The 20,397-nt window shown below is 51.6% G+C and overlaps 2 protein-coding genes across 7 annotated transcripts in view; one reads left to right on the plus strand and one right to left on the minus strand.

Moving 5' to 3' along the window:
• The first annotated feature begins 18 nt into the window (after positions 1–18).
• On the plus strand, positions 19–11,028 carry Bysl (bystin like). Its single transcript, XM_021186171.2, has 7 exons — positions 19–568; positions 4,710–4,872; positions 7,317–7,455; positions 7,723–7,856; positions 9,293–9,453; positions 9,599–9,701; positions 10,196–11,028. Exons 1-7 carry the CDS (start codon positions 304–306, stop codon positions 10,539–10,541), a joined length of 1,311 nt encoding a protein of 436 aa, XP_021041830.2. The 5' UTR covers positions 19–303; the 3' UTR covers positions 10,542–11,028.
• Positions 11,029–12,336: 1,308 nt separating this feature from the next.
• The window catches only part of Ccnd3 (cyclin D3), a 96,975-nt gene continuing 88,914 nt past the window's right edge, over positions 12,337–20,397 (minus strand). For all 6 annotated transcript variants that reach the window (XM_029471077.2, XM_085833315.1, XM_085833316.1 and 3 more), the window contains 5 exons: positions 18,137–18,380; positions 17,037–17,252; positions 14,401–14,560; positions 13,840–13,976; positions 12,337–13,407 (listed from right to left, as the gene is read on the minus strand). In XM_029471077.2, coding sequence (XP_029326937.1) covers positions 13,240–13,407; positions 13,840–13,976; positions 14,401–14,560; positions 17,037–17,252; positions 18,137–18,334 — 879 coding nt within the window. In that variant the 5' untranslated portion in view covers positions 18,335–18,380 and the 3' untranslated portion in view covers positions 12,337–13,239. The remainder of the gene's footprint in view (positions 13,408–13,839; positions 13,977–14,400; positions 14,561–17,036; positions 17,253–18,136; positions 18,381–20,397) is intronic.

Below are 20,397 nucleotides of genomic sequence, written 5' to 3' on the forward strand. Positions count from 1 at the left end.
CGCCCCCAAGGCGTCCAAAGGGTTGACAGGACGCCCTAGGCTACTTTCATGAATTTTGGAAAAGGGTGACTTGGACATCCACCTTTTCCAATGAGATTACCTGAGAATTTGGGGGCTCCTGCTACAGGTCCCGAAGCTCTTCCTTAGAGAGTGATAGATGAGGAACTTCCGGCCTCCCAACGCTGGGGGGCACTGTGATCTCTCAGTGACCTCTTGGCGACCGGAACACATGGCGCAAGCGCAGTATCCGCTTTTTAGCCGGCTTCACACGTGTAAACCTGGTGGGCAAGTTTTTCGACCAAAATGCCCAAATTCAAGGTGACGCGTGGTGCCAGAAATCAGGAGAAGCATGCACCTCTGGCCGAGCAGATCCTGGCTGGGAACGCAGTGCGCGCGGGGACCCGAGAAAAACGGCGGGGGGGTGAGGTCGAAGAGGAGGAAGAGTATGTGGGACCCCGGCTAAGCAGACGGATTTTGCAGCAAGCCCGACAACAGCTGGAGGAGCTCGAAACTGACCATGGGGCTGGAGATCGGTCAGCACCACCGCGAGAGCGCGCCACGCGGCTGGGTGAGTGACAAGCGGTGGAGTGGTGAGTTGGGCCGGTCTGACACCCCATCAGAATACTTTACCGGCGTGGCCCTTCACTTCCACTCCTGGATTCCAGAATCCAGAGTTAAGACAACGAAAAGTGATCTCTCACACCAGTTCTAGCATTTATTTTTTTTATTTTATTTTATTTTTGTTTTTTTTTTTTTTTCGAGACGGGGTTTCTCTGTATAGCCCTGGCTGTCTTGGAACTCACTTTGTAGACCAGGCTGGCCTTGAACTCAGATATCTGCCTGCCTCTGCCTCCCAAGTGCTGGGATTAAAGGCGTGCACCACCACCACCTGGCGGTCTAGCATTTATTTATCCTCTGGGCGTTTGAAGTATTTGTGGACTGCCTGCATAATGTTTTGAACTGTGTTAAGTTTTTAGGCAGTTTTTGATACAGAAATAAGATATTCGTTCCTCCTGATAGCACCGGAAGTCTAGCTCAAGGCACCCATTAAATAGAGTTATATATTCCAAGCAGGAGTGGCGAGGTTCACCTGTAATCCCAGCACTCGAGAAGAAAGGCAGAAGGCCTTCTTGGCTATATAGTAAATTTCAGATTAACGAGCCCTGTCTCTCAAGAAAGAGGAAAAAATTGATGATATTTCTATTCAAACAAAAAACAGATGAACATTAATTGTACATGGTAGGTATCCCAGGATTCATGTCCTTCGAATAAGACCTGAAAAGCAAGTGGGGACTGTCCCTGTCCCAGCGATGGGGAAGGGAAACAGTATTGTTTAGAGGCTAAAAGGGGGAAGAGGGGTAGGTACTTGCCACCTGTCTCACTGAGGAGGAATTGTTGTTCACCTCCCAGTTGCTTAATCTTCCATTCTTATTTCTCCTAAAAAGCAATATTAACACATTTGAACGTGGTTTTGGGCCTACAGCAGCTTTTTCTGCTTTCCTTTAGGTTTTTTTTTTTTTTTTTTTTTTTTTTGAAGTAAGGGCTCATGGAGCCCGGGATGGCCTCTAACGCTGTAGGGGAGGCTGACCTTGAACTCCTGATCTTGCCTCTGTTTTCCATGTGGTGGCATGATAGGTGGGTGACACCACACCTGCCCTTAAAAATCTTTTTTTTTTTTTTTAAAACTCTGAGACTGAGTCTCCTTAAGTTGTTCAGGCTGGACTTGAACTTGCTGGGTGACCAAGGCAAGGTTTGAGCTTTTAGGTCCTTCTATGGTGCAGTCAGCGAATTTCACTTTGAGGCCATTTGTTTGACAGCTACTCCAGTTTTTTCTCCCTCAGAGTTCGTCCAAGAAAGCTCACATCTTTATATCCAGTGGTCTACCTGACATAACCAAGTTGAATACTAGTATCTAACTCTAGTATGATTGTGTCCAAGCTGGGCGGTGGTGGCCTTTAATCCCAGCACTTAGGAGGCAGAGGCAGGGGGATTTCTGAGTTCGAGGCCAGCCTGGTCTACAAAGTAAATTCCAGAACAGCCAGGGCTATACAGAGAAACCCTGTCTCAAAAAAAAAAAAAAAAAAAAAAGAGAAGATTGTGTCCAAAACAGAAGTTGTGACTTCCTTCCCAAACTTGCTCTCTGTTTGCTACACGGAGGTTGTTAGCACATTGGCGTTCCACTGCTCCAGGCAGAATCCAGGGTTCCTCTTTCTCACTTTGAAGTAAATCCTGGTGATGTTGTCTTTAGAGTGTATCAGAGCCAAACCACTTTCCATTCACCCGAGACACTTCCTGATTAAGCTACCAGGGTCTCTTCCCTGGATCACTGTGGAAACATCATGATTTGAATTCTGTAACCTCTGTGGTCCATTCAGCAGCTAGAGATGGATGGCTTCCTGTCTGGTCTGTCTCTGTTTCAGGTCTGACCACAAGCTAGGAAGGGAATAAGATAATTCAGCTGGTGAGGTCCATGCTTTGAGAGAGCATGAGCCTTGACTTCCACTCACAGCAGCTTGTAGTTTCTGAGCTACGGTGTTGAAGACAGATCACCTGTAATCCCAGCACTGGGCCCACTGGGCAACCAGTCTAGCCTAATCAGCTATCCCCAGGTCCCAGTCAAATCCTGTTTCAAAAACAAGGTCATCAGCTCCCAAGAGTCACTTCTGGCCTCCATGATGCCAGGGTTCACTCATATACAAAAAGCAAACGATCACAACAAAACACTTACCACACAAATGTCAGTGACTGTCTCCTGATTTTCTCTCGTTTCCCTACGTATTTCATAGCTCGTTTGTTTAACATGTATTTTGTGTGCATGTGCGTGGCAGGATGTGTGTAGAAAACAGAGGAAAACTCTCAAGAGTTGGTCCTTAGCTCTTCAGAACACTTGTTCTTGCAGAAGACCCGAGTTTGGTTTCTGGCTTTCATATGGCAGGCTATAGCTGTGTGTAACTCCATTTGCAAGGGATCAGATGCCATCTTCTGATGTCATTAGACACCAGGCACACTTGTGCACAGTCATACGTGCAGTCAGCAATCAAACATTAAAAGTAAAGTAAACCTAAAACAAACAACCTTGTCTCTCACTGGGTATGCTCCGTGTACTCTCTGGAGCTCTATGTAATATACCCTTAGTCTACTTCCATAGCAGATGATTGTTGCTATGGTAATAATTCAACTACTTTGGTTTATTAGACTCTTTCCCAGCTGCCTTGCCAGCTATGTGCAGTATTTCAAAAGTCAGCCCGGTGTATTGGCACATGACTTTAATCCCAGCACTCAGGAAGCACCCAGCCAAGACTCATGGTCAGGACCTCAGGATGTGGCAGGAAAGGCTCAACCCACCTATCACCCAAGTGAGGACACAGAGACATCTTATTAATTATGAAAATTGGCCTTAGCTGGCTTGTTCCCAACTCACTGGTACAACATAACTGCTTTATGCTAGTCTACATTCAACCACGGGGCTCATTACTGCTCTTCAGTAACAGCACGTGTTTCTTCCTCTGTGTCTGGCTGTTGAGTCCCCTCACATCTGATTTCTTTCCCAGAGTTCCTTTCTCTGCCCAGAAGTCCCACCTACCCTTTCCGGCCCTGCTTTGGGCCAGTCAGCTTTTGATTAAACCAATCGGAAGGTCATGGAGAAGGAGTTTCCACAACACTGAGACGGGTGATGCTTCATAAATAAAACAATGCCAACTGTACTCAGCTCTCTGCTGGAACAAAAATTGATGTGTGAATAATACACAGGCAGCCTTTACACGGAACACAAGAAATTAGCCCAACATCAGCAGCTCAGCCTTCAGCACTGTGGTGCGTGTTTGGAAAGTGGAGGCGTGAGAACAAGGAACTCCCGAGACATCCTCAACTGCCTAAGCCAGTAATTTAAATGTATTGGTTGATCGGAGTCTGAATGCCACTGCCCAGCCTTAGAGCCTTCCAGGTTGCCTTTCCGTTTCCTTTCTGGCTCCTTAGTGCCCAACACTCTTTTTTTTTTTTTTTTTTTTTTGGTTTTTCGAGACAGGGTTTCTCTGTGTAGCCCTGGCTGTCCTGGCACTCACTTTGTAGACCAGACTGGCCTCGAACTCAGAAATCCGCCTGCCTCTGCCTCCCGAGTGCTGGGATTAAAGGCGTGCGCCACCACGCCCGGCTTAGTGCCCAACACTCTTAACAGCATCACTTTCCAGGACGTGGAGCATGCTCTTGGTCCCAGACTGCCCATCCAGAGCCTTCTCAGCCTCCATACTCATCCAAGTGCCTGAGGTGCATGCTGCCTCTACCATGGTTTTAGTTTTAGCACATGATGCAGTTCTACTGTGCAAGCAACATAGTGGGAAGTCAGGACCCAAAGTGCCTACCTACTGTGGGCACATCAACTTTTCTGCCCCTGTTTGAACTGGGTATAGCAACAGTACCTATTCCTTGAGGTCATCTGGACAGACCAGGTTACATGTGTGTAGTATAGAATGGATCCTTCTTGGTCATTGAGGGGGACATATCCATTTACTGAGGGGACATGTCATCCAGTCTTTACTGGCCTTATCATCTCTTGCTTCGTGTGCTGTATTTTGTCTCAAGATCCCAAGTCTCTGGGGACAGAAGGATAGTGTATAACTCCCTCTGCAGGTGTCCCTCCTGTACCCTGGGTGTGCTGTACATGGAATGGGGAACTGACTCACAAGCCCCTGCCCGCTGGGATTATTTTGTAGGGCCGGGATTGCCACAGGATGGATCGGATGAGGAGGATGAGGAGTGGCCTACCCTGGAGAAGGCAGCCAAAATGACCGGGGTGGACCACCAGGCAGAGGTGATCGTGGACCCTGAAGATGAGCGTGCCATTGAAATGTTCATGAACAAGAACCCTCCCGTGAGGTAGGGCTTAAAGGTTGGAACAGTGGGTCCTGGTAGAAAGTTCCCCCAGACCACAGCTGTTGGTCTGACTATTGCCAAGAGTGGCCCTTCTGAACGGGAGTGACCGGAGTCCCCTTTGCCCATCTGATCTGGAACCTCTGGATTACCAGTTCCTTGTGATAGCTGGGGATCCGTTCTGTTGTGTTTATTCTTGGCACGTTGGTCTCATAGCTTAGTCTTTTTTTTTTTTTTTTTTAAGATTAATTTATTTATGTATGTGAGTACACTGTAGCTGTACAAATGGTTATGAGCCATCATGTGGTTGTTGGGAATTGAATTTTAGGACCCCACTCGCTCCGGCCCAAATATTTATTTATTATACCTAAGTACACTGTAGCTGGTTTCAGACGTACTAGAAGAGGGCATCAAATCTCATTACAGGTGGGTGTGAGCCACCATGTGGTTGCTGGAATTTGAACCCAGGACCTTTGGAAGAGCAGACAGTGCTCTTACCTGCTGAGCCATCTCGCCAGCCCATAGCTTAGTCTTTAACTCAGGGCTTTCCATCTCAGTCACAGTGTTGGGGCCGATAGCAGCTATCTCTGACACCTACCCTCTTGATCCCAGTAGTGAAAAGTTCTTCTAGGAATTGCCAAATGTTCCCAGAGGGGCTAAAACTACCTCTGGGTAGAACCACAAACGTACTCCCATGTGTTATAAATGCTACTTCTAAACATGCAGTTATTTAGGCTGCCTGTGGTCAGATTCTTGAATCCATTCAGGTGGATCTGGCCTCATTGAGAGGAGTGGGCTTAGAGCAAAGGGGCTCAACCAGTTTATTCTTCAGAGTGTGGTGTAGTACACCACTGTCATTAATAGTACGGTGATGAGCAGCCTGGGTTCAGAGAACACAGGAGAACCCTGTCCCTGGAAGGTGTCTGACAGCTCTGAGAATGGTCATGGAGTGTGATGTGTCCCCCAAAGGGCTCTCGGGCAGCACCTCATACCCAGTGGCTCTTGATCTGACAAACTTAGCAGAATGTTTTCTGCAGCTGCTATATGGAAGTGACAACATGGTGGAAAGGGGGACCGTGGGCACTCTGAGCAGTGGCTGCTGGCATCTTCAGAAAACAGGCTAAGGTCTTTGGGAACACAACAGTCAGGCCTTGTCACCTAAGGCACATTGAAGGGGCTGTGAAGCACCCAAACTAGAAGTCGAAAGACTAAAATTTACCCTTTCCCTGAAAAAGTCTTTGAGGGCTTAGGAGAGTTGTTGGCCCTGAGTCTCGGTTCCCCGGGCCTGGGCAGTGCAGGGGAATAAAAGCACTGCCACCAGTGTCATGCAGAGCACAGGACACACTGGAAAGTCTCAGATTCAGTGCTGCCTGGCACAGAAAAAGACTGCAGAGAAACTTTTTCCCCTTGTGCTGGAAGCCAGAACCCAGGTCTCATCCTTGCTAGGCAAGTGCTGGGTGAGTAGGATAGGCTGGCCTTGAACTCACAAAACTCTGCCTGCCTCTGCCTTCTGAGCACTGGGATGAAAGGTGTGCACCAGCGCTGCCTGGCACAGAGCTCCACTCTGCACTCAGAAGTTGCTCCCCGTTGTGTGAGCAGTGGGAGGTAAACTTGAAGTAAACAGCCCTCAGGACCTGCTGGCTCTAGCTGAGAGTCAGGCCTGCTGCAGTCTTAGATTTTACCCTTCAGCTGACTGTCCAGGGTAGTCCTTTTACTCCCCCAGTTTACAGATGAGGAAACTGAGGCTTAGAGGAGTCACGTGACGGACCCAAAATCATACAAGGAATAGAAGAGCCGGGGCTGGCTCTGCCTCAGATGCAGAGACATCCAAGTCCCGTGCTCTGCAGCACTTTGAGGCAGCTAAATGGACATAGAGGGGAGCTGAGGCTGTGCATCCCATCGGGATCACGATTTGTCAGTGTCCAGGGGAATTATACATTGCTCGCTTCCGGCTTCCCGTACACTAAAATTAGAACAGTGACAGGGACGTGGCCCCCATGCAAGGACGACGTGCAAGCTTGTGAAGCACTCTTGTTTTGTTTGGGGATGTTTTGTAACTTTCTTTTTCCCCTCTGAGACGGGGCTTGCTGTCTGGCCTAGATCTCCCTATGAAGACCATGCTGACCTTTCAACTCACAAAGATCTGCCTGCCTCCCAAGTGTTGGGATTAAAGGCTTACACCACCACTACTGCCTTTCTGTTTTAATAAGCAGAGCCAGGCTGTGTGGCGCATACCATTAATCCCAGCACAAAGGAGGCATAAACAAGTGGATCTCTGAGTCTGAGGTTAGCCTTGTCTACAGAGCCAGTTCTAAGACAGGCAAAGCTATACATAGAAACCCTGTGTCAAACAACAACAACAAAGATAACAAACAGGTTGACGGGACTTTACAGTTTCATGGAAAGTGACCCCAATTCTTTCCACCTCTCTTTTCCCCATGTCTCCATAGGCGCACCCTGGCTGATATTATCATGGAGAAGTTGACTGAGAAGCAGACAGAGGTGGAGACTGTCATGTCAGAGGTATCGGGCTTCCCTATGCCTCAGCTGGATCCCCGGATCCTGGAAGTCTACCGAGGAGTCCGGGAGGTAAGAGCTAAGTGGTGTATGTGCTGGGATATCCTGACTCGGGGTGGGCTCTCATCCACAGCCCCCACCGAATAAGCCATGGCGATCCGAACAGGACTGGGGGAGAGCTGAGAGGCTCAGGTTCTTGCACTGCCTCTCACTGACCCTGGAAGTCTACTAAACTCCAGTCACCTGGGGAATGAGTCTTTCTGGATGGTTCTGGAGATGAGTGAGCGATGGGGCCAGGATTCTGAGCACAGTTGGTGATTTTGCTTCTCTCATCCCCAGGTGTTATGTAAGTACCGCAGTGGGAAAATGCCCAAAGCTTTTAAGATCATCCCCGCACTATCCAACTGGGAGCAGATCCTCTATGTCACTGAGCCTGAGGCCTGGACTGCAGCCGCCATGTTTCAAGCCACCAGGTATCATAGATGGGCCCGGGTGGCTGTGTGGGGTGTGCAGGCTCTGCCTGCAGGAGCTGTTCAGAGCCCATGGGCCTCTCCCTTGGACTTGCTCCGGCTGTTCCCTTAACTTTTGCTCTTTCTGGGGTTTTTAAAAACTATTTACAGGTGTGACTATGCATATTTAAGTATATTCTACATATATGCCTACAGGCCAGAAGAGGACATCAGATCTCATTATAGATGTCTATGAGCCACCTTGTGGTTGCTGGGGATTGAACTCAAGGCCTCTGGAATAGCAGGCAGTGCTCTTAACTGCTGAGCCATCTCTCCAGCTGCCTGCTCTTTCATTTTTCATGACCAAGTCCTGTGGTACTCTTCAGTGGGAAGAGCTTTCACTCCCGTGTTACAGCTCTGCTGTGGGAGAACAGCCTGACAGTTCTAATTCTCTTGAGTAGCCCGCACAAATGGCCTGGGGAAGTAGTGCAAGGTGCCCGCTTAAATAATACATGCAAGGCCTTGGGCTCCTTCGGCAGCATTTTTAAGAAAAACACTGGCCAGAGAGATGGCTCAGTGGTTAAGAGCACTGACTGCTCTTCCAGAGGTCCTAAATTCAATTCCCAGCAAACACATGGTGGCTCACAATCATCTATAATGGGATCTGATCTGAAGACACCTACAGTGTACTCATATAAATAAAAATAAATAAATATCTTTTTTTAGAAAGAAAGGGAGGGAGGGTGGGAGGGAGGAAGGAAGGAAAGAAAGAAGGATTGAAAGAGGGAAGGAAAGAATGAAAGAAAGACAGAGAGAAAGAAAGAAAAGAAAAGAAAAGAAAAGACAAGACAAGACAGACAAGGGGCAAGAGATGGCTCAACTGTTAAGATCACTTGTTCTTCCAGAGGATCTGGGTTCAATTCCCAGCACCCACATGGTGGCTCACAGCCATCTCTAGCTCCAAGAGATCTGTTTCCTCCTCTGGCCTCCATGGGCACCAGGCACATACATGGTACATAGGCATACATGGCATACACACACACACACACTGAAAAGCTGGGGTTTGGTTTGGTTTTTTTTGTTTCGTTTTGTTTTGGTATTTTGAGACAGGATTTCTCTGTGTAGCCCTGGCTGTCCTGGAACTCACTTTGTAGACCAGGCTAGCCTCAAATTCAGAAATCCGCCTGCCTCTGACTCCCAAGTGCTGGGATTATAGGCGTGCACCACCACTACCTGGCTCACACACTGAAAAGTTGAAACCAAACACCAGCACTTACTCTGTTTGGGGTGCATCTGTGGCCGTCTTCTGCCTCTTTAAGCTGACCTGGGTGTCCCATGTACCCTCTCTGAAGTGATGTCCCCATGTCTTACTATAAAACCTCTCAAATGCACCATCCGCGATGATTCTTAAAGGGCCAGGGCCAGGCTCTCTGGTAACTTGGAAACTCCCACCCTGCTAGGATTTTTGCCTCTAACTTGAAGGAGCGCATGGCTCAGCGCTTCTACAACCTTGTCCTGCTTCCCCGAGTGCGAGATGACATTGCTGAATACAAACGACTCAACTTTCACCTCTACATGGCGCTCAAGAAGGCCCTGTTCAAGCCTGGAGCCTGGTTCAAAGGTAGAGTGCAGAAGCAGGGGAGAAAGGAGGGGGCGGGGATCTTGCTTGGTGGTTCATTGGGGGTCCTTGATGCCTGGGGCTGCTGGGGCCTGCGCCTCATTTCCCTCACCCCGAACTAAAAGCCACTGCATCTGACTCTGCCTAGGAATCCTGATCCCACTATGTGAGTCTGGCACCTGTACCCTCCGAGAAGCCATCATCGTAGGCAGCATCATCACCAAGTGCTCCATCCCCGTGCTGCACTCCAGGTAGTGGTGGGGAGGTGGAGGAGGATGGTCAGAGAGGAGCCATGGAATAGAGGCCGGAACTTGGTCATGAGGGTGCGAATGGAGAATGAGCTATGAATTCCTCGAGTCTGTGGTCGTTTATGTCAGTGAGTGTATGATTACTCCGACAGAGTAGTGGGTCTGCAAGAGCAGGGTCCAGGGTCCTGGTACCTAGTGTAATGGAATGACTGCGTGTGTAAATGGGTATCTAGGAAGAAAGTGTGCTAAAAAGTGCGGATGGTGAGACATTTGGACATGATATGTAGTTAAACACAGGGATTGCTTGCTCTCTGAGCCAGAGGCAGAGGTGTGGGTTGGGCAGATGGTTGGAGATGGTAGAGATTCTCAGGAGCATAGTAATGAACAGGTGAGCAGCCTGTGGTGGCCCCCTTGGGAACAACTGAAGTAAGGCTCGGTGTAGGAAGAGGACTCCCATAGGTGTGGCCTAATTCCTGTGACTCCACCTTCCCTTCCAGTGCGGCCATGCTGAAGATCGCGGAAATGGAATACAGCGGTGCCAACAGCATCTTCCTGCGCCTGCTGCTGGATAAGAAGTACGCATTGCCCTACCGCGTGCTCGATGCTCTGGTCTTCCACTTTCTGGCCTTCCGAAAGGAAAAGCGCCAGCTGCCTGTCCTCTGGCACCAATGCCTGCTGACACTAGCGCAGCGCTACAAGGCTGACCTGGCCACAGAGCAGAAGGAGGCCCTCCTGGAACTGCTCCGGCTGCAGCCCCACCCGCAGCTGTCCCCTGAAATCAGGCGTGAGCTTCAGAGTGCAGTCCCCAGAGACGTGGAGGATGGTGTTGTCACCATGGAATGAGAACAGTCACCTGTGTTGGCCCAGGGGGCGCAGGACCACCCCAGGACCCCAGCTGGTGTAGTTAAAGACCTAGGTCAAGACACTAAAGGGTTACTATGGCTGCCATGGCCTAAACCTGAGCAGGGAGGACTGCATCTGGTTGGCTTTCTCTGCCATTTTAGGCTTTGGTCCCTGCTCACTTCTAGAAGCTAACCGGAGTTACCTCAGTTCAGTTCAGCAACCCCACAACCCACCTGGCAGTTGGTATAAGGTCTGCTCTCTCCAGATACTGTGTAAGCTCACTGGGGTGCAGAGAAAACAGGCATTTATTTATCGCAGCTCTTGTGTTTTGGTCCCTGGAGGTTCCTGCCTCTCTCCCCCGTCACCCACGGGGAGAGGTGGGAGTCACTGCTGGCTCCTCCCTGTTCCCAGCTCAGAAGAGCGGGTTCTTACTTCCCACAGAACCCTCACCCCACCTTATTCTTCAAAGTTGTGTCTCTAGACTCTTGCTTCCTTTGTTCTTCACAGGAAATATGTGCACATGCGCCCCTGACTCTTACCATGACACATAGGGCCGACTCGATGCCAGATTCTGCTGCCATGCTGGAAAGGTGTCTGTTGGAAAAGTGGCAGTGGTTCACTGTCAAGGAAGACTATATTGCAGGCCCTTGCTAGGGGACAGTGACACAACAGAATCAGGAAAAAATGGGATTTCCTCCTAGCTATCAAGTAACCAGAGCTTTAGGCTGGCTGAGACACCAGGTCAGGTTCCTGTGTCTGCATAACTAATGAGCAAGTAATACTGTCTGGTTTGGTTTTGGTTTTTTAAGACAGGGTTTCTCTGTGTAGCCCTGGCTGTCCTAGAATTCACCCTGTAGACCAGGCTGGCCTTGAACTTGGCCACCCACCTGCCTGATGGCTCAACTGTTAGAGGCTAGGCTTACAATCTTTGTATTTTTTTTAATGGCCTGAGAAAATCTGTATGAAATTTTAGTAGCAGCCAAACATGGATCTTTAAGTTTGAGGCCAGCCACTGCTGTGAAACCCTACCTCACCAAAAACAACAAAAACCCTTAGACCACTGCATCACAGCTGACTGACTTGAAGTCACCTTGCTGTATCACGTTCACTTTTGAAAAAGTGTGTCTCTAACAATCCAGTTTGTATATCTGGGAAGGTTTGCTCTGCTGAGTTCATATTTGCTTACACAGTAGATCATCTTGGAAACATTAGGGAAAAGCAAAGCGAACAAACCTAGCCCAGCCCAACCAGATTACTCCCTGAACTCACTCAAACACACACTCTCCCTCTCCCTCTCCTCTCACACTCCTGTGCACGCACTGCTCCTTTGCAGCACCGAGGAAGGGCCTGCCTCCCTGCTAGGGGAAGTGCTTCCAGCCACACCCTAACCCCATTCATCCGGTTTTGTTTTGTTTTTTTTTTTAATGCATTCTGAGCTCTGTGCCTCAGCATCAGATCCCTGAGACTGGAGTTAAAAATGGTTAACTGCTGGGAATTCAATCCAGGCTCTCAGGAGTAGCCAGTGCTGTTGCTGAGCCACAGTTCTGCACTATGTAGCACAGGCTAGTCCTCTTCCTCGGTCTGCCCTGAGTGTGCTAAGGAAGCACCATGCCTGATTTTGTCTGAATCTTTGGGTAATGCTGGCTGCTCCTTAGCGCTGTAATCTGTCCACAAGGAAAGCAGGCCATGCTGCCTAGGCGGCGCCTTCCCAACCTTTCCCAGGAAAGGTGCTCTGCCTAAGACATCTGCCTGGTGCCTCCCAGCTCCCACAACCCCAGGGATCACAAGAGCGACCTTTATTCCGAAATCTTTATTAAGGCAGCATGATAGAAATGGGCCACCAGCCCAAACCTTGTGGCCCGAGGAAAGACCTGTGACCCTAGGGCTTGCCCTCTCTCCAGATAGCTCTGTCACCTCCACGGCATCGATCCATCCCAACCTAACCCTGCTCTGATGAAGATGAGGTGGAGGGGTGAGGAGAGGAAGGCATGACCCCATCCCAGGCTGTAGCAGCTCCTGGGCCACAAAGCAGTAGCAGAGGGGAAGAAGGGAGGGAAAGAGCAACCGCCAGGGTTACCACCACTTGTGGGGTACAGGCCTCACTGTACCCTCTTACAGTTGTATTCAAAGCAATAAATTAAAATGACCATCGGCACCCCTCAATCACAGAAGCTAAGCAGGAAGCAAAGCAACAATGTATGGGTTCTTGCTCTTCTGGCCAAAGCCTAGGCTGTTCCCTCTAAGAGCAGCTGGAGTATGGATTACACAGAGGCCATCTAGGGCGGCTCCTCATAAGCGTCTATCGGGATGCCCGAAGGAGCCTGTGAGGGCCAACACCTTTGGAAGGTACTGGGGTGTTTTGGCAACTGAGAAGGTTGGAGCCCCAGACAGAAGAGGGACTCAAATGCTGGTGTGTGGATTTTACCTGTTTGTATTTTTCTGACCATCATGGCCCAGGACAGCCAAGTTGGTTGAGTGGGAAGGAAGAGGAGCTGGCTGGCCATGAAGACGCCCCTCATGACCAAGCAACCCCTTAGTGCACACTGTGGGGATAGGCAGGACCTGGCCCCTTGGGCTTTGTGAGGGGGAAGGAGAGCCCCCCCTCGGGCTTCAGATATAGCATGGATTGTTCTGGAGGCAGGGAGGGGGTGGCAGGGGCCCCTCCTCTGCTTGGTGGCCTGAGAGGGCCTGTCTCAAGCTACAGGTGAATGGCTGTGACATCTGTGGGAGTGCTGGTCTGACTGGGCCCCTGGCTGCTAGAGCCCCGGGGGGCTTTGGGCACTGGGCTGGGGGCTGTCTGGGCAGCTTCCCTGAGGCTCTCCCTGAGGGCAGCTTCGATCTGCTCCTGGCAGGCTCGCAGGCAGTCCTAGAAAAAAAAAACAAGGTCATTCATCCTTGGGCCTCTCTCCCTTACAGCACTGACAGCAAGCAGGTGGAAAGGCCACCCCCTGTGCACTGGGAAGTCTGGGGAGGTTAGGCCACAGCCCAGCCCAGGAATCAGGTCTTTAGTTCTCAGAAACTGGCAAGAGGATGTGGCAAGGGTGTGAGAGCAACCCTGCATCTGACACCAAGGCCCCCACCCCTGGCCAACAGCACTTGTCAAGAGATGTCAAGAGAAAGGTATCTGCATGCCAAGTGTCCTTCACCCCACCCACTCCTCTCCAGACTGGAGCCAGAGATAAAAGGCCAGAGAAGCAGGCAAGAGCATGCAATCGGAGTTGGGGGGCTGGGTGGATGGCGCCCTCTGCTGGGGATTCAGAGGAACAGCTTTTTTGGGGGGGGAGGGGCTGAGACTTACCACTTCAGTGCCTGTGATCCCGGCCAGCAACTCTGTGAGCTCATCCGCAGACATAGAGCAGGCGCCTAGGCCTAGCACTGCTGCCCCAATGCTGCCTGTGGCGATCATGGATGGAGGATACATCGCAAAGGTGTAATCTGGGAAAAGAAAGGGAGCCATCTTACAACACACCAGGCTGCATCCTCTGAACCCCCGGTGGTGGTGGATGGGGTGACACTGAGGCAAGGGGACAGGGCAGATCCTAGGGAGGAGAGGGTTTGGTTGGTGTGTGCTTACGGTGTTAGCAATTTGACTGAGGAACGCACACTATCACTGACCCACCAGACCGCAGCCCGACCTCCTCTGAGATATGAACAAACAACAAACTTTCCATCTACCCAAGGTGTACTTGGCACCAGGAACTACAAAATATCCAAAACCCTGCTATGAAGACCTTAGGCAAGTAACTATTCACTATCCCCAGATCACCGTACACAGGTCTGAATACTGAAACCATCTCCTGGCTGTTACTTCGAATCCTTCCCAAAAAAACCCCACAATTTCCCCCAGGTTGGTTCTTACCTGTAGCACAGAGGGCCAAAAAGGTCTGGGCATGCTTTTTGACCAAGGCCTGCCGGTCATTGGGCAGAGACAGGCGGTGCAGAATCAGGGCCAGGAAGTCGTGCGCAATCACGGCAGCCAGGTCCCACTTGAGCTTCCCCAGGACCAGCACCTCCCACTCCTGGGGGTTAGGGAAGGAACATGGAGTCAGCGGCCGGCTGAGGGGGGCAGAGAATTTGACAGGAGGTTCACAGTTCTGCCTCTGGCTTAAGGGGCTGCCGCTGCGGGATGACGGGTTTGGGGCAGGGAAGATCTAGGGCGTACACTTAAGCATCTATTGATGGTTACTAAGGGCTAGACCTGAATTATCCCTCTTAATCCTCCCATGAGTCTGAGGCTGGCTGAGTTGAAACAGACCAACTCTAAATTCCACAGGCTTCGGAAATCTCTTCTTCCCCAACATCGCAGCCAGGTCTCTTAAACAAAATGAGCATGAAGCCACTCCTAAGGTTCCTTAAAGAGGTTGCCCAACCCGCCCCACACCCCCCTTTGTGGGACATCATGGGTGGGTCCTGTCTCCAGATAAGGGCGTCCAAGCCAAACAGGATGAATCCAGATGACCCCTGAGAAACCTGTCCAAGCCCACATAACCATTCAGAGGTCTTAGGAGGAGGCTAGGAGCCCCAACCTCAGTCTACTCAAGTGAAGTTCCTAGCCCTGGCCCGAGCTGCACTTCCGAGTTACACACAGGAGGATTTCTTCATTGTTTTATCTCAGGAAGGAACTCATGGGTTTGACTCCTCACTGAGGTAGAAATGTCAGCCCCACCCAGCATCTTCCAGGACCACCCCCCCACCCCCAGCGACAGCTGTCCCTCTTCTTTGTCCCATGACCTAGGTGTCAGCCCCAGGCTTCTTACAGAACCCCACAGAAACAGCCTGGACTAGAGCCAGAAGTAAGGCAAGGAAGCTTGAAGCTTGCACCCAGGGCTCTATCCTAATAACCAAATAGCACCCAGACTCTAAAGGGGCACCCCAATGGCAACCAGGAGTGTACGGAGTCCTCACTAGGTGGGCACGCTCCCCCATATCCAGATGACATGAAAAACCCCAGCCCTACCCCAAGAACATAGGAGCTGGCAGCAGCAACCCATCCCTGCCTTCAAGGCACTCTGGTCGGATTTTCCCCTCCTTTCTGGGGCCTCTGCTCTGCTGTGTGGATTTAGACTGCTGGAGTTCTTGGAGTCCCTCACAACTCTGACCGCAGGCCACTCTCAGCTCAGGGCCTTGAGCAGAAGGAGGGCTTTGCCTATTCTGAAAAACCCCCCTCACACACAGCCATGTAGACCACCCTTAATCTCTTCACAAAGAGTAAGTCTCCTACCTCCCAGCCTCAATCCCTCAAAAAACATCGTGCTCCCTGGCTCTGGAAACTAGATTCATCACAAAGAGCTGTGGGGCCTCCCGGATTCCCAACTCAGGCCTCCCATCCGTGAGAGCTGCTTGACAGGAAGAGGAATCCAGTTCCCCGACTCACAGCAGTCAGGGGCCCCAGTACCCTAGCTTCCCAGCCAGCCAATCACAGGAGTCTGGCTGCTGCCCTCCTCCCTAGGAGATGGGGCCCAGAGACTCCTCTCAGGGTCAGAGAAGGCTTGGCCAGCCACAGAACAAGGTGGAGGGAGGTGCCAGCTCACCCACCCTCTCCCCCAGACCCTGTGGGAGATGACGTTCATGCTCCCTTCCAGATCCATGCAGATCCTCCACCTCCTCCCTAGACTCCTCCGGGGCAGGGCAGAACCCAACAGATTTTTTTTTTTTTTTTTTTTTTTTTTTTGCCCCGCCTGGAGGAGCCCAGCCCAAGTTCCCAGCAAGAGGCCCCAAGGAGCCACTTCCCAAACCACAGGAGTGACAGCAGCTCCCCACAGGGTTATGAAAGCCCTTGGTCTGAGTGGGAGGGCCAGGGGACCAGCATCATTATCACATCGGAAGCAGCTGCAGCTCAGCTCCCTGTCTGTCTCAGCTCTGGCCTTTGGCTGAGCAGCAAAGGGAGAAACTCTTCCACGGGCCCAGAGCAGCTGCTCGAGTTTTTCAGAAGGAAGACAAGAAAGGCAGGGTTTAGGAAGGAGCGGTGTCTTTCGGGGATAGGAGGGAAAGGGATGAAAACACCTCAGCGCTTCCTTCCACCGAGCAGGGCCTGGCTTTAATCAGCTCCGGGAGGCTTTTCCATCACAAAGTCCACACGGGGATAAAGACTCATGCAAGGCAGCCCCCTCCCCCACGTGAAGCACATTCCACTCCGGTGGGGGTGTGCAGACATGCCCTGCTGCTGCCAATAAATAACTCACGGTGGCTGTGTAAACCCAGAGGCAAAGTACTGGTGTATAGACCCGCAATTGGACTTGTTGCTATCTGGGGGGGGAGGGGGGGGAGGCGCGAGTTAGGAGTGGAACCCCACTGCGGCCAAAGGAAAGGGATTCATTTAGTTTTAAGCTTGCAGCTGAAGCACCACGACCACACTACAAGGCCTTTGTCCCAAAATACCAGCCAGGGGCGAAGGGAGGGTTGGTGGGTGAGGGGGTGAGCTTGGCTTTTCTTTTACTAGTACATAGGGTGATCGTATGTTTGGTGAAGGGGGGGGGGGGAGAATTCCGCACGCACCCGCAACTGCCATGGAGCCACAGCCTGGTCCGTATAGATGCAAAGCTTCTCAATAGTCAGGGGCGTGGTTTCGCGCAGCTTGGAGGCCAGCAACAGGCAGACGGTACCTAGAAGCTGCAATTGCGCCTTTCGGGTGGGGACGCAGGACAGGTAGCGATCCAGGTAGTTCATAGCCAGAGGGAAGACATCCTCCTCGCAGCGCTGCTCCTCACACACCTGAGGGAGGGCGCACGAGTCATTGCTAGGGAAGGACCAAGTGAAACACGGCAGCGTGGAGAAGTGGGGGTGGGGGTGGAGGGAGAGTGGAATGCGGAGCAAAATATAAACCGAGAAGGGATAAACTTAGAGCGACAAGTATCAATAACCGAGGAGGATGTGCCCTCCCCAAGGTGACCCCCCCCCCCACTTCCTCTGCACGGTCTCTTCCCCACCCCGGAGTAGGGGGTGTAAAAGAGAAGCCCATGCTCACGAAGGATTCCAGACTCCCCTCCCCCACGGCGAGCGGAAGGGGGACGGAAGGGTCACCTAGAGAGAATTGGGACCTTACCCTCATTACCGCCACCCACTGCACACACACTCCCAGGGGGAAGGGAGGGAACTCCTGCAGCGGTCTCCCGCACTTTTCATTTCCCTGTGGACCGGAACCGAGCCTGCGCCACCCCCACCCACCAGTTTCCCCCGCCAGAACCCCGCGATAGACACAGGAACCAGTTCTGGGGCGAAGGCGGCCGAGGCCAGGGTTTTCCAAACGCGCCCTCCAGAGAGCACCGGGTGAGGAAGGAAGCAGGAGACACCGAGGAAAGCCACTGGGGAAAGAGTGGCCCTTAGCCCGCTTTCCCGACCCAAAGTGAAGCTTAGTTACAGTGCCAAGTGACTGGAAGTCACAGAAGAAGCCGATCAGAATTGGGGAAAGGAAAGGGACAGAACGCAGGCAGCTGCTTAGGGCGCCTGTGTGAAAAGGCCAGGCCCCAGTAGTCTGGGCCGCCAAAGCATCTTGCAGATTGTGGTCCGGATCGCAAAGATCCGACAGGGAAAGTTCAATTTGTCCCAGAGCCGGGGATGGGGGTGGGGTGAGGAGAGGGAACCCGTCCGGGCCTTACCTCCAGCATCCAGTATGCCAGCATCTTCCGCATGTGCGGCTTGATCTCCTTTTGCACGCACTGGAAGTAGGAGGCTCGCGGCACGTAGCGCTCCTCCAGGCGGAGTAAACTCTGCAGGACACGCTGGTCCCCAAGCAGCCGCGGGTCGGGCCCGGCCCGGGGCGCGTGCCGGGTGCCCTCGCAACACAGCAGCTCCATCCTGCGATGGCTCACGGGTGAGAGCAAGAGTGCGGGCTAGCGAGTCCTAGGAGAAGCGACGCGCGTGAGGGAGAGCGCGGGGTGCGGGCGGGTCTGGCGCTGGCGCTGGCACTGTGCGGAGAAGCCCCAGCCCGCCCGCCACCCGCGCGCACCGCTTCCCTGACAGGCGCCCCGCCCCTCGCGACGATGTAGCAACCGTGGAATGCTCCTACGTCACAACGTTCTAAGGGGCGGGGCCGCAGTCGGAAAGGGCTGGCGGGCGCTATACCCTCCCTCCCTCCCCGCAACCCCATTGGTCCGCTGGGCTCCGGCCCGCAGGCTTCCGGGCCCTCGGGTCCCTTCTGACCAAGAGGGTAGAGAGAACTTTCTGGAAGAGTGCCCTCTTCCCCATCAATGGGCCCCGTCGCGATTCTAGCCACCCAGGAAAGAACTAGGCGCCAAAAGTTATTCCTTCGCGTATACATCCTATTCCATTGCTCTAGGGAATGTGGTCATAACTTTGTACATAGTTGGGTCACTCCTACCCTAAGGTGGCTTCTAGGAATGGCCTCGAGTTGGGCTTTATTTTGCAGACCATGAAACTGAGGCACAATAGTAGCTGCAAAGATCTCATTGTTAGTCTGTCGGGAAACTTGACTTAGAATCTCGTCTACTTTAACGAATTGCCTGCAGCATCTGGGAGCATGTAGTTTCTGTCCGATTCAGTGGCTTGGAGGGTAAACTATCCTGGCATCAAGTAGGGCAACCTGAGTGTGATCCCTGGGACCCACATGATGGAAGAGAAGAGAGCAACTCCCATAAGTTGTCCTCTGACTTCTACACCAAGGCTGTAGCATGTGCGCACACACCCGCATGCACATACACAAAAGAAGAAATGCAGTTTCTCAGGTCTGCTGAATGGGACACACTGCATTGCACCAACGGAGGTGTGATCAGTGTTGGTCAAAATCAGCATATAAAAAGCCCTTTGGTGCTGGCTGTGGTGGAGCAAGCCAGTAATCTCAGACCCAGGGAAGTGATGGCTTAACACCAGGATCCACTATCAATTGTCCACAGACAATTCAAGGCCAGCCTAGAGACTGTCTCTGTCTCTCTGTCTGTCTGTCTGTCTGTCTCTCTCTCTCTCTCTCCACACACACACACACACACACACACACACACACACACACACACACGGTGGCAGGGGGTGGGCTGCAGATATGTCTCAGGTGGTAGAGCTCTTGCTTAGCATGCTCAGAGCCCAGGGTTCAATCCCCAGCACTGCAGAACCCAGAACGATCAAAAGATTAAGGTCACTGTCAGCTTCTTAATAAGTTCAGGAGCAGCCTGGGCTATATAAGATTCTATCACAAAACCAAGCAAACCAAATGATAATAGCCCATGGAGAATTCCAGGCCAGCCAGACCCATATCAGATGACTCAAATAACAGGAGGGAAGGAAGGAAGAAAGGAAGGAAGGAAGGAAGGAAGGAAGGAAGGAAGGAAGGAAGACAGGCATGATAGAGCACCCCTTTAATCCCAGCACTTTGAAGACAGAGGCAAGCAGATTTCTTTGAGTTCAAAGCCAGCCTAGTCTAAATAGAGTTCTAGGTCAGCCAGAGCTAATATCATGAGACTATGTCTCAAAAACAAAAATCAAGGGGAAAAAGGGTGTAATAAGGAAGGCAGGAAAGAGGAAAGGAGGGAAAGAAAGAAGAAAGCCCACCACTAAGACACTGCTCTCTCCACTCAGCCCAACTGAGCCCCAGGAAAGCTCAGGACAATGTATAAGCAGTGAGATCCATCTACACACTGGTCTACACACTGGTCTACACACTGGTCTTGCGCTGAGCAAGGGGTTCAGAATCCACACAAGGGGATGGCTTCTCTAACAGGAAGGAGGCATGATGGGATTGCTTCAGTCACAGAAGGTCACTGCCCCGGTGGTTTCTCTCCTCGTTGAAACAGTGTGTCTTATTTTATAGCCGACCTCGAATTCTCCAGCTTCGTGCCTCAGTTTCCCAAGTGCTGGGATTACAAATTCGTACCACCATGTGTATACATCAAGCTTTACACTTAACGAA

This window comes from Mus caroli, unplaced genomic scaffold (genome assembly GCF_978045245.1).
Source record: "Mus caroli unplaced genomic scaffold, Mus_caroli_1 scaffold_18, whole genome shotgun sequence".
In the NCBI taxonomy this organism is placed as follows: domain Eukaryota; kingdom Metazoa; phylum Chordata; class Mammalia; order Rodentia; family Muridae; genus Mus; species Mus caroli.

What these genes read in the sequence shown, in the direction of transcription:
- Bysl (XM_021186171.2), top strand. Translation starts at nt 304, where the DNA reads ATGCCCAAATTCAAGGTGACGCGTGGTGCCAGAAATCAGGAGAAGCAT. An exon ending in TCTACCGAGGAGTCCGGGAG is followed by an intron (nt 7,456 to 7,722) that starts GTAAGAGCTAAG and finishes TCTCATCCCCAG; the next exon opens with GTGTTATGTAAGTACCGCAG. An exon ending in GCCTGGAGCCTGGTTCAAAG is followed by an intron (nt 9,454 to 9,598) that starts GTAGAGTGCAGA and finishes GACTCTGCCTAG; the next exon opens with GAATCCTGATCCCACTATGT.